Consider the following 11,456-nt stretch of genomic DNA (forward strand, 5'->3'; position numbering starts at 1 on the left):
ATAAAAGTAGGTGTCATTGCGGAACCATAACACATCCAAAACCGTGTCCGTCACGATCCCACCAGACTTTATGCCTATCATCCTCCCATTCCCTAGACATTCACCTGTTCCTCTTCCGATGCACTGCTCCTCCTCACAATCCCACTAGTTGAATCTCTATGTAAATCCACAGCCAAACGCTTGCCTACACTCTTTCCTTTAAACATTCCCCAGAACCCACCGCTATTTTCTTCCCCCCATAGTCCAATACACAACGCCAAAGGCACACCTACAGCGGCGATGACAGCCTGGAAGATTAGCGCGCGCTGCAGATTTCCCTGCGGCCACCATTCCCTCCCCTTTCCAGGGGTTTGAGGAGTTGACCCATCTCTCAACGCATCCTCAATCAGAATGAAACAAGCGCCCAATAACTGTCCGCCAGTCCAGCACACTGTGCTCGAAAACTCCGGACTCACGGGATGCGATATCTCGACCAACCATTCCAGTGCCACGGGAACTAGACTGAAACAAGAAGCTCCAAGGATCGATGCAATGACATACGGCGCGGCAACAGTGCGCGTGGGCGGCGCAAATATAAACACGAGGTAACAGATCGCAATAATGGGAACCAGGAGCTTAATAGCTGCAAGGAAGAACTTGTACTTGTCGATCAAGGGAGAAGTAACAGCGGATGCGACCAGTCCGACAATAATCAAGAGCGCGCCGCAGATCCCCGCTTCGGTTTCGCTGAACCCGTAGGGCGAGAGGATTTGATTGAGGAGAGAGGATATGCTGTTGAAGAGACCCACGTAGATGCTGAACTGCAAGTGGGATATTAGTGGATAGTGTAATGACATGGGATTTGCAATATGGGGTGAGGGGACTTACGGGAATAAAGAGCAGCCAAAAGTCAATAGCCTTGACGACTGTGCGTATAGCTTGCCTTAATGGCATTTTTGTCTGCGCAGCCGATGCGCTTGGTGGCGTAGGAGGTCGGCCTGGAATGACGAAGCTGGGGAGAGAAGCAACAGATGCCTTTTGGAAATGTTCGTTAGCAATGTAGCCATGTAGCCAGAGCGAGTATCATTTTGATGGCTGCAGATATAGTATGACACTAGCTAGATAGACATACGATAATGGCAACTATGAGAACCATGTTGGGCATGTCGCTCGGCTTAGTTGCGAGAAATGGGTCAACCAATTGGCCAAGCTAGAAGTTTGTCAATGATTAGACTTCTCTCTTCGGTGAACACGACGGTGCAGAAACGTACAGCGCCGCCAAACGGATTGGCTAAAGATGCTATTGCTGTCGCAGAAATACGGCCTCGGTCCGTAAACCACAGATCACTGTATCTCGTCGGAGCCGCAAGCACAAACGGTTGCGCAAGTCCGATAAGAACCTGACCAAACATGACGACGCCGAATCGAGGTGGCGATGCGCGAGTTCCGCCATATCGAATCCAATTGCCTGCCAGCACAAAGATGCTTGATGTGACAATTGCAGGTTTCGGGCCGCCTTTGTTGAGGGTCCATATTACTACTCTGTTACAATTTTCCCAGTGGCCTCCGTTAGCTTTGGGTTACATTGCATGTAGTGTAAAAATGGTAGTCATGAGATGATATATTGGAATCTGTTTGTATGGGGCACAGGAAAGTGGTGAGGCGACAAGGAGGAGGGCAATGACAGTATGACCACTTACGGACTGACAACGCAAAAGGCAAATAAAAATGCTGTGCTAAGCCAATTTATTGCGCTTTCAGAGACACCAAAAAATTGGGCGGATGTAGTTGAGACGGGAGAAAAGGTAAGCCACTGATATTTTTATCACCGAGTTGTTCAATGTTAGTTGATAAAATTGGTCTCCTTGGTCTAATTCGAAACTTGCATACAAAAAACAACACGACATAACAAAACCAAACATGAAGCTGTCACTCACATTCCAGCTCACAATGATATTCAGCAGAACTAGCTGCGCCAACCCAAACCAGCGTCGTCTGTACACTCGATATGCTGGCATCAATGGTGTGTCCGAGCTATCGGTTACTTGTCCCGACGATGTGCCTTCGCCATAGTCATTAATGGTGGCGTGCGATGCCCCTGCCTCGACGCCATCGGAAGGCTGCTCTTCGATTCGTGATCTATCCTTTGCGACCTGGCTGTCTTCTGCGTACTCATGCATTGCTATCCCCGCCGACCCAGACGGTAGCAGCTCCTCTTGACTCGGACTCCGCCAGGGATGCGTGACCATAAGCGCTTTCGCTTTTACCTGCGCCGCATTGAATGCCTTGGGCTATTTTGTGTTTGACACTGTACGAGGACGTCAAGTTGGGCCCCTTTCTCTCTCAATAAAGAGGAGAAAGAGTTAAATTGCTCGTATGAGTAATGGCGAGATTGGAGTCTATTACATGGCAAGGAAACCGAGGTAGATGATCTGCCGGGGTAAGGCGTAACGCGACGGCCGATAAGTAACCGCACCTGGTGAACTTCATGGCGAACCCCTACATGCCAATCACAGCGCAGCCTCTGGGTCCGTTGCAGGGATAGTATGTTGAAGGGCGACCTGCATCGAAGCATAAAAGGAAGCTTTTCCCAATCACACTGAGGAAAGATGGTATCATGCTGAGTGTAGATGTATTCATTTTGTTGCTGTTATAAATGATATATATGAAACCCATTTTCAACACTCAGCGGCGATAGACCAGCGGGTGCTTAGCAGCAAATACCCATCCATCACCTGCTTGCTTGTGGCAATGGCGAAATATGACTTTGACCAGGGTCAACGAAAGACAAAGTCTTAACGATGCTCCATGCTTTGCTAATGCGTGTGGAAGGTCTTTCAAGCTTCTAAGGGAAACCTTCTCCCTTAGCCCCTTTGCATGCGGTGCCCAAAATGATTTTGACAGCACCCCCGGCAGCTACAATAGAGCGGCTATTAACCACCACAACAACATCCCCGGTTGATTCTAGCGGTTCGGATTCTTCCCCACAATTTCCGGACAGAATTGGCCCTTTTGCGAGGAAGGTCCATCCAGGCGGTCAAGGCGTGTGCCAAATGTCATGCGTTTAAGTCTGCGGTGGTAGGTGGCCCTCGTGGTACAGGAAAACGCCCCCTAGGACATTCCTCTGCAAAGTTTGGCGGACCACATCCTTCTCTAGCCGCGCCTTTGCCTACCCCAGGCTAGTTTTTGGGCTGTCCCAGGGCATCCAGGTCCTCCATCTCAGTCACTAATTTGCTAGAGAACAGTCTCGGTCCTCGGAGAAAGGAAAAGAGGGAGCTACCACCCTCGCTCAAGTCGGACGCAAGCAGCGGTCCACGTGCGCTAACTCTGGCTTTGCGCGATGTGTCAGAGAATTGGCTTTCCGCCCACTCGCTTCTCCACACGATGGCTTGGCCGCTCGAATGATCGACCAGAATGTTGTCGAGTCATGCAGCGACAAGGTCCTTGCGGTCTGTTCCTGGATGAATCGGGTCAGCCTCTTCTGCACTGCAACGGTGGACATCAGTGGGAACTTGACCAGAAACAAAGAACATCATCGTAACTTCTCCTTTTTTTGACAGGATAGCTTGTTGATGCCATTAATGTAAGGGTGTGTAGAGAGCATTTCTTTGGAGCTTCGAGAGATTGCGTCATTATGGGTTGCTCCAACGGAATTGCTCGTCCTTCCCCGCAATCCACAAATGGGAAACCCGGGAACATGTCTGTATTTCCATTATTCAATGACCAGCATCTGGGTTCCTCACTGGGAATAATCACCTCGTAATTTCAATGCACCGCTAGACAATTCCTTTCGTTTTGGGTGCGGGGCTCCTTGCCTGTTTATCCGATGTGACCTATTACTGCAAGACCGAAGGCACTTGGAAAAGAGCCCAACCACCATCAGACCAGATCACGCATCGGAAACTAAGGGAAAGGGCCGCTGACCAAGGAATCCGGACTGTCATTGCAACCTCTTTGTCTGTTGTAGGACTCGCCCCACCATGTCTGACTATAAAGAATCCACCGACCAGGGGACGACGAATGGCTTCTTACCGCATCAAGGCGGAGCTCATCACGACGTCCCGTCAATCATACCTGCCCCTGGAGCGCTACATAATATAGGATTTGGAACCTCTGCTCGTCGAAATTCTCCCAGTCGATTGATTATAAGTGAACATTCCAGAGCCTCTAGCAGGTCCGATAGAGGCTCTTTTTCGTCCGTCAAGGAAGACTTAGTCGGTACGTGGAAGGTTTCACTGCTCTCACAGCGCGCCCAATTCTACCTCCATACAAGATCTTTCCGACAAAAATACACTAACATGCTCTAGGTGGACCTCAGGCCTTCTTAGATTCCAGAAGTTTGAAGAGCTCTACTATTCCCAGGGACGCGATCGCATCCAATTCCCCAATTGACTCTCCTGCCGTGATGCCCGTTCAAGTTCCCCATGGCCCAGAGTTTTGTTGCCCTTGCGGCAGCTTCAGGGGCTGGAAACAGATTAGACTCGGAGGGAGGAAACTGAGCAAGAGCTATAGTGATTTGCGCGCCTTCGGCGGTGATGGATGGTATGATTGGGGGTGGGAGGAAGAGAAAACTCCTGCTCCAAGGCCATCTGAAGAGCCGTCCCTGACAACTCACTCAGGTCAATCATTTTTGGAAAGATTGCCCACAGAAATCCTCGGTAAGTGTTCAATTTTCTTTTTCAAAACAATACCTGGAACAGCCATGGCTCGTTTGTGGAATACCCTGGCGAAATTGCTCTTGATGCTATGCCAAAGTATACACGTGAGCAGCACTAATCATGATATACAGACCTTATTATATCTTATTTAGTAGTCGATCTCCCGCCTAATGGATATGCACCTCGAAATATGGATCTCATGTCATGCCTTCTCACCTCACGAACGCTACATGCGACTACAATCTCAATCCTTTACCGGCAAATCACCATACCACAGTCACCAGTCTTCTCGAAATTCTTGTCGCAGCTCTCGCAGTATCCTGCTCTGGGCACGGTAGTCCGACGGCTTGATCTTTCTCACTTCACTTCAGTTGGACTAGGACGCACCCGGCGAATGAATGCAGAGATCCAGAATCTCACGGGCACCACGTTACGAAAGTGCCTTGATCTCATGCCACAACTTCGAGAATTTCTTGCACAAGAACACATTGAAGATGATTTAGACGAGAAAGTGCTGTGGAAAATATTCTGTGAGTTGCCGCATCTTCAAGCGGTTGATCTCTCAGGATGTTCTTCGGTGGCATTCCGTTCTTCCATTGATGCGGTCCTCAGCCCCGACAACCCGCATCTACCGTATAATCTTGTGTTGAAGCGCCTCTGCTTGCACGAATGTAGCACCATATCCGATACAACGCTGGAGCATCTCCTCTCCCGCCTTCCCCGCCTGACGCATCTCGATCTGGCTCATACCCAAGTCACGAACCGTGCCTTACATTACCTTCCGCATACCGCGAATCTGACGCATCTAAATCTTAGCAAGTGCACACATCTGACGGGAGGAGGAGTAGTCAGCTTTCTGACGACACATCCCGCTGTCAACGAAAGCCTTGTTTACTTGAACCTTTTTTGCGACATTTCTCGATATCGGCTGCTCAACCAAGAAGACGTCGAAGGATTGTTGCCAAAGCTCCCGACCTCACTGCGGTCATTGAATTTGAGCGGTGCAAAGATTATCGGCGAACATGTTTCTCTGCTACTTCCTCTAACCAAGCACCTCGAAGAGCTGAGCTTAGGGTACGCAGACCTTAGCGTCAAGGAAGTAAACTCACTCTTCATCCCTCCGTCAGAACAACCGGACGGGATCACGGTCGCGAAGGAGGAATGGCAGCCATCGAGTCTTCGCTACCTCGACCTCACTGGAGTCGCATCGATCACTCTTGGGACCCTCTTCACCCATTCGTCTGTTCTGCTGCTCCCGACAACGCAACCTTTGGAAGTGATTGAGTTTGGAGAGAAGATGATAAACACACTTCAGGAGCGCCCTTCGACCAATGAGCGCCTTGGTTGGGCAGTGCGAGAACTCGGGCGTCGAGGCTGGTACGTTCGAAAACGGAAGCCGGGAATCGATGGGGCCAGCCCTGACAATGGGCGACGGCCATGGAAGATGGGTGCGCAATGGTGGGGGATGCGCAAAGTCCCCGTGGCTTGGAGCGAAGTCGGTGGTCTCTATGGACATTACATGTTTAAAAAATAGGACTTGGTTCTTTCTGTGTATGTGCGCCAGGACTTGGGTTTGTGGCGTTTAGGTCATTGATTGTTTTTGGATAACCCATATTCAAAATGGCGACTCATCTGGAAAAGCATTATGGCATCTTTAAGTTTGTTGTTCCTTTGCACAAAAGGAAAAAGGCTCATATTCAACTCATACATGTACATATAATTTGTATATTTCCGTTATGCAATGGTCGTGCAGAGTGACGTACCTGCAGACCTTGTTGCTATCACGGATGAAACTTTTCTCTTGGAACGGTCTAGAGGGCCTGGTACGAAGTGGAAAATATAAGCTTCGTCCATGCGTGACAATTTGGTTCCGTTATATGAAAATATATACGAGTCACAATATGCATTGAGTATATGTGAGATTAAAAGCCTGGATATGCTTTGTGTATCATCTAAAATCAGCTCACGAGAGTCAAGTTCGTGGACTCGATTCTCGTAGATGAGGGTAAATAAGAAAACAATTTCATTAATTCGAAAGTGATTCTATTAGGCCAAGATTGATTGAATCTTGCCCTTTAAATCATATCAAGGGAGTGTCCATCGGAGAGTAGGGTATGAAGAAAAGAATAGGAACGTGAAAAGAAAAGGTTGAGGTGGAAGTTATTTATCTTCGCGTCTCAGGCAAAGGCTCGAGGAGCAGTTCTGCTTAGTCATTATCAGACACACGCCGGCCCAATCTGATTGGATCGGTGGGGCGCAATGAAGCGATGCTAACGAACTGACACTACAGGTACTCTCTGAGCAACATCATCATCGCCAACCTTCCCACATCTCTTCCTGCTTGTCAGGGCCACCATTAACAGCTTTATCAGCTGCCACCAGCCCGTGTCTGGGTTCTTCCTCTCCCTTCTCCAGAATAAAGCTGAAGGGTGGTGAAGGTCACAGCTGGGTTACGCGCGATTATCAACGAAAGAGACGAGGAATTGAACAATTGCTTGGGAGTGATAGCTAGGCTCCCAGCTGGCGTCGAGGCAGGAAGACCTACATCTAGAACGAAACAAGATCAACTATTGGCTAGCAGCTTTTCAGGATCAGCTGGACAGTATCTACCGCCAACATGACTGCGAGTAAAGACAGCCTGTTCCGCTCGGCGGAGATGTCCCTGACCCAGCTCTATATTGCCAATGAGATTGGTCGGGAGGTCGTTAGTGCTCTGGGTGAACTCGGTGTCATGCAATTTCGCGATGTAAGCTGTCAAGTTCTTTTCATTTTACATTTGACACGTTTCGAGGGAGGCAAAGATGTGAATTAAAAAAGCCTGATAGCAACTCTGTGATGCTATCTATACATTTTATTGTTAAGGGATTTCCTGAGCCCATCATCTCATTTTAGCTTTTATTTTCGCTCTTTTTTGAGTCATATAGCGATTGCTAACTTGAAATGACAGTTGAACGCCGAAGCGTCGGCATTTCAGCGCACGTTCACTCAGGAGATTCGACGACTAGATAACGTCGAGAGACAGCTACGTATGTGTAGACAAGGATGGGCGTTGGACGAAAAACTCGAGCGACTAACAGGTGCATAGGGTACTTTCATGGACAAATGGACAAGTCTGGAATTCCTCTTCGTCCGCTCGATGACTTGCCCAATACCGTTGCTGCGCCTACGGCGGCCGAGATCGATGAGCTCGCCGAGCGGAGTCAGAGCTTGGAACAGCGAATTGTATCACTCAATGAGAGCTACGAGACGTTGAAGCGTCGTGAAGTTGAGCTGCTCGAATGGCGATGGGTGTTAAGGGAGACTGGTGGATTCTTTGATCGGGTAAGAGATCTCGTTGATAGTCACCAGAGATGATCTTTGCTAAAGGTTGATAAGGCCCACGGTCATACGGATGAAATTCGTCACTCAACGGACAATGATGAGGCACCACTCCTACAAGACGTGGAGCAGCACGCTCCCAGAGGGCAGAATGGCGAGGCGCAAGGCGAAACCTCCTTCTCAGTCATGAATATTGGCTTCGTCTGCGGTACGATACCGAGGGAACGCATTGCCGCTTTTGAGCGAATTCTCTGGAGAACGCTGCGTGGCAACCTCTATATGAATCAGTCGGAGATTCCCGAGCCAATTGCCAACCCTGAGACTGACGAGAAGTCGAACAAGAATGTCTTTGTCATCTTTGCGCATGGAAAGGAGATCATTGCCAAGATCCGGAAAATTTCAGAATCCATGGGTGCCAACTTGTACAGCGTTGATGAGAATAGCGATCTTCGACGAGATCAGATCCATGAAGTCAACAACCGTCTCAGCGATCTCGCTAGTGTTTTGCGGAACACGAAACTCACACTGGACGCGGAACTCACCCAGATTGCTCGCAGCCTTGCAATCTGGATGCTCATTGTGAAAAAGGAGAAGGCAGTATATCAGACGCTGAACCGCTTCTCGTACGACCAGCAGCGCAAGACTCTTATTGCCGAAGCGTGGTGTCCTACCAGCACGTTGGGGCTCATCAAATCGACCTTGCAAGATGTAAACGACCGCGCTGGTCTGACAGTACCGACTATTGTCAACCAGATCAAGACTTCCAAGACTCCGCCAACCTACAACAAGACCAACAAGTTTACCTTGGGCTTTCAGACCATCATTGACGCCTACGGTACCGCCAAGTACACCGAAGTGAACCCTGGTCTGCCCACAATTGTCACTTTCCCATTTCTGTTCGCCGTCATGTTTGGTGACTTTGGTCACGGTTTCATCATGTTTTTGGCTGCTGCCGCCATGATTTATTTTGAGAAGAAGCTCGGCAAGTCAAAGCTTGACGAGATTGTTTCAATGGCGTTTTTCGGTCGTTACATCATGCTCATGATGGGTCTGTACTCCATGTACACCGGCCTCATCTATAATGATGTCTTTTCCAAGTCCTTTTCGCTCTTTGACAGTGCGTGGGCATGGCCCAAGAATTTCAAAGAGGGAGAGTCAGTCGAGGCCCATCTCAAGTCCGGTTACCGGTATCCGTTTGGCTTGGACTGGATGTGGCACGACACTGAGAACGACCTGCTGTTTGGCAACAGCTACAAAATGAAGCTTAGTATCTTGTTGGGTTGGGCCCATGTGAGTATTATCAAGTTTGCAGAACCATACTTGTGCTTGCGGCGTGACTTACCATTTATTGTTAGATGACCTACTCTCTATGCTTCTCTTTCATCAACGCACGCCACTTCAAATCGCCCATTGACATCTGGGGAAACTTTGTGCCTGGCATGGTCTTTTTCCAGTCCATCTTTGGTTACCTGGTCTTCTGTATCGTCTTCAAGTGGTCCATTGACTGGTACGCCATTGGTCAATCTCCTCCTGGGCTTCTGAACACTCTCATCTACATGTTCCTCTCTCCTGGTACCGTCGAGGAGCCACTCTTTGGTGGCCAAGCGCCACTACAAATAGCTTTGCTTCTCATTGCAGTTGCTTGCGTACCTATCCTACTCTTCCTCAAGCCCTTTTACCTACGCTGGGAGCACAACCGCGCTCGTGCCCTGGGATACCGCGGCATTGGTGAGAGTACGCGTATCAGCGCACTGGACGATGAGGACAATGCTAGCCAGGGCATGAATGGCGCTGGACGTGACAGCTTTGCCAGTGACAGTGAGGGCATTGCCATGATTACTCAGGATATTGGTGGCGAGGAAGAGCACGAGGAATTTGAGTTTGGCGAAGTCATGATCCATCAAGTCATTCACACTATTGGTATGTTCCTGTTTTGGTCTTTTTTCTTCCTGCAATTCCCCAATCGGACTCATTTTAATCCATCTCTTCGCGTGTTAAATTTGCAAGCACATTGCTAATCAAGCCGTTGAAGAATTCTGTCTCAACTGCGTTTCCCACACGGCTTCGTACCTTCGTCTCTGGGCCTTGTCCCTGGCTCACCAACAGCTGTCCATTGTCTTGTGGAACATGACGATTGGTATTGCCTTTTCCATGTCTGGCGCTGTCGGCGTCATTGCCGTCTTCTGCCTCTTTTATCTTTGGTTCTTCCTCACCGTCGCCATCCTTTGCGTCATGGAGGGTACCAGTGCCATGTTACACTCGCTGCGTCTCCACTGGGTCGAGGCGATGAGTAAACATTTCATAGGCGATGGCGTAAGTTTATCCTCTTCTTTTTCCTACCAATTTTCTCTCCGTCTTTCTCCGTCTTTCTCCCTCTCGAGATGTCAAATTTTCCAACCGTGTCTCCATTTTGGGTCTTTGATTCGAAGCACTTTGTTCTTGTTCGTTACTAACCTCTCTGTCCTATGATAGATTCCCTTTGAGCCGTTCAGTTTCAAGCTCTTACTGGAAGAAGAGCCTATTGAGTGACGATTACGTTGATGATGTGCAATTGTAACTTTTTTAATTCTTCTATATACTGTACTGTACCTACAGTGTAGTGTATTTGTACTTGTGACATATATATATACCGTATTTGAGATGTTGAAATAGTGCATGCTAGACTTGAATCAAATCAGCTTATTTCTTTGTTTGTCTAACTAACATGTGTCATCCGAATGAGTTATTACGTTGATAAAGATGATCTGGTATGCATGTACTATTCTCCCCCTAATTGGGACAGTTGCTCACATTGTCGTGTGATGCTCTACAGATGTTAAAGCTTCCTTGGAATATTTCTAGATTTAAATCTCCGCGAGTAAGAATCCTATCGTATAGTACGTGAACATGGAGTCACAGCCTGTAGGTAATAATAGATGTACAGCACAACATACAACATAATTATTTCATATGCACACCGCTTAGTCGGGAAAAAAGAGTATGTACATCTCAGTGCTGCTGCTTAAGGGAGGGGGGGAAGAAAATATGAAAAGTTGGAAAGAGAGATAAGTACAGATAAGTACAGATACTAAGTAGGCTGGATATATTCAAAGGAAAATAAGAAGAAAAAACAAGATATGAGTGAGAAGCTCGCGCTTCAGTATCTCATTTCCGTCTTCATCATCTCGTGTTGTTCTCGGTGTCTGGAGTGCGTGGATATGTTAGTAGGGTATTTCTTGATGGGTGATATTAAGGTTGAAAGAAGTGGGCAGATGTGCAAGATGGGAAGGTGGATAAGATGAGTAAAATGGGTAAGATGGCAGTGTGTTGGAAAGTCAATAAAAGAGGAATAGATAATTGTAAACATATAGATATGGACAAGGTGGTAACGTACTTATTGACAACACGCTCGATGCCATCGAGGCCCTTCTTGAGAACGTCCATGCGCGGACCGTACGAAAGGCGGACAAAGTCTGATTGAAAATTAGCGATAAAATGTTTTATAGGTAAAAAATAAAAAAA

At 48.1% G+C, this 11,456-nt stretch overlaps 4 protein-coding genes across 4 annotated transcripts in view; 2 read left to right on the forward strand and 2 right to left on the reverse strand.

The window, feature by feature from the left end:
- Nucleotides 1-50: 50 nt before the first annotated feature.
- L228DRAFT_280161 (MFS general substrate transporter) lies at nt 51-2,637 on the reverse strand. Its single transcript, XM_018335762.1, has 6 exons — nt 1,917-2,637; nt 1,680-1,792; nt 1,251-1,521; nt 1,112-1,189; nt 868-1,014; nt 51-800 (listed from the first exon to the last, which is right to left on the reverse strand). The coding sequence occupies exons 1-6, from the start codon at nt 2,226-2,228 to the stop codon at nt 93-95; spliced, it is 1,629 nt and encodes a 542-aa protein (XP_018190415.1). The 5' UTR covers nt 2,229-2,637; the 3' UTR covers nt 51-92.
- A 1,066-nt stretch (nt 2,638-3,703) lies between these two features.
- On the forward strand, nt 3,704-6,533 carry L228DRAFT_243596 (RNI-like protein). Its single transcript, XM_018331725.1, has 3 exons — nt 3,704-4,197; nt 4,287-4,637; nt 4,769-6,533. Exons 1-3 carry the CDS (start codon nt 3,960-3,962, stop codon nt 6,169-6,171), a joined length of 1,992 nt encoding a protein of 663 aa, XP_018190416.1. The 5' UTR covers nt 3,704-3,959; the 3' UTR covers nt 6,172-6,533.
- A 424-nt stretch (nt 6,534-6,957) lies between these two features.
- Nucleotides 6,958-10,634, forward strand: L228DRAFT_243599 (V0/A0 complex, 116-kDa subunit of ATPase). Its single transcript, XM_018331726.1, has 7 exons — nt 6,958-7,383; nt 7,585-7,663; nt 7,723-7,958; nt 8,013-9,245; nt 9,311-9,875; nt 9,988-10,268; nt 10,428-10,634. Exons 1-7 carry the CDS (start codon nt 7,255-7,257, stop codon nt 10,482-10,484), a joined length of 2,580 nt encoding a protein of 859 aa, XP_018190417.1. The 5' UTR covers nt 6,958-7,254; the 3' UTR covers nt 10,485-10,634.
- A 457-nt stretch (nt 10,635-11,091) lies between these two features.
- L228DRAFT_265376 (PLP-dependent transferase) overlaps nt 11,092-11,456 on the reverse strand; it is a gene marked incomplete at both ends in the record, with an annotated part of 2,481 nt that continues 2,116 nt past the window's right edge. Inside the window, 2 exons of the mRNA XM_018334689.1 lie at nt 11,092-11,137; nt 11,329-11,407. Coding sequence (XP_018190418.1) covers nt 11,092-11,137; nt 11,329-11,407 — 125 coding nt within the window. The remainder of the gene's footprint in view (nt 11,138-11,328; nt 11,408-11,456) is intronic.

The sequence above is a fragment of the Xylona heveae genome, assembly GCF_001619985.1.
Source record: "Xylona heveae TC161 unplaced genomic scaffold L228scaffold_2, whole genome shotgun sequence".
Classification (NCBI taxonomy): domain Eukaryota; kingdom Fungi; phylum Ascomycota; class Xylonomycetes; order Xylonales; family Xylonaceae; genus Xylona; species Xylona heveae.

Coding starts and splice junctions, on each gene's coding strand:
- L228DRAFT_243596 (XM_018331725.1), top strand. CDS start 3,960: ATGTCTGACTATAAAGAATCCACCGACCAGGGGACGACGAATGGCTTC. Junction 4,198..4,286: donor CGTCAAGGAAGACTTAGTCG/GTACGTGGAAGG, acceptor AACATGCTCTAG/GTGGACCTCAGGCCTTCTTA. Junction 4,638..4,768: donor ATTGCCCACAGAAATCCTCG/GTAAGTGTTCAA, acceptor CATGATATACAG/ACCTTATTATATCTTATTTA.
- L228DRAFT_243599 (XM_018331726.1), top strand. CDS start 7,255: ATGACTGCGAGTAAAGACAGCCTGTTCCGCTCGGCGGAGATGTCCCTG. Junction 7,384..7,584: donor GTGTCATGCAATTTCGCGAT/GTAAGCTGTCAA, acceptor TTGAAATGACAG/TTGAACGCCGAAGCGTCGGC. Junction 10,269..10,427: donor AACATTTCATAGGCGATGGC/GTAAGTTTATCC, acceptor GTCCTATGATAG/ATTCCCTTTGAGCCGTTCAG.
- L228DRAFT_280161 (XM_018335762.1), bottom strand. CDS start 2,228: ATGGTCACGCATCCCTGGCGGAGTCCGAGTCAAGAGGAGCTGCTACCG. Junction 1,793..1,916: donor ATATCATTGTGAGCTGGAAT/GTGAGTGACAGC, acceptor TAAAAATATCAG/TGGCTTACCTTTTCTCCCGT. Junction 1,190..1,250: donor CCAATCCGTTTGGCGGCGCT/GTACGTTTCTGC, acceptor ACAAACTTCTAG/CTTGGCCAATTGGTTGACCC.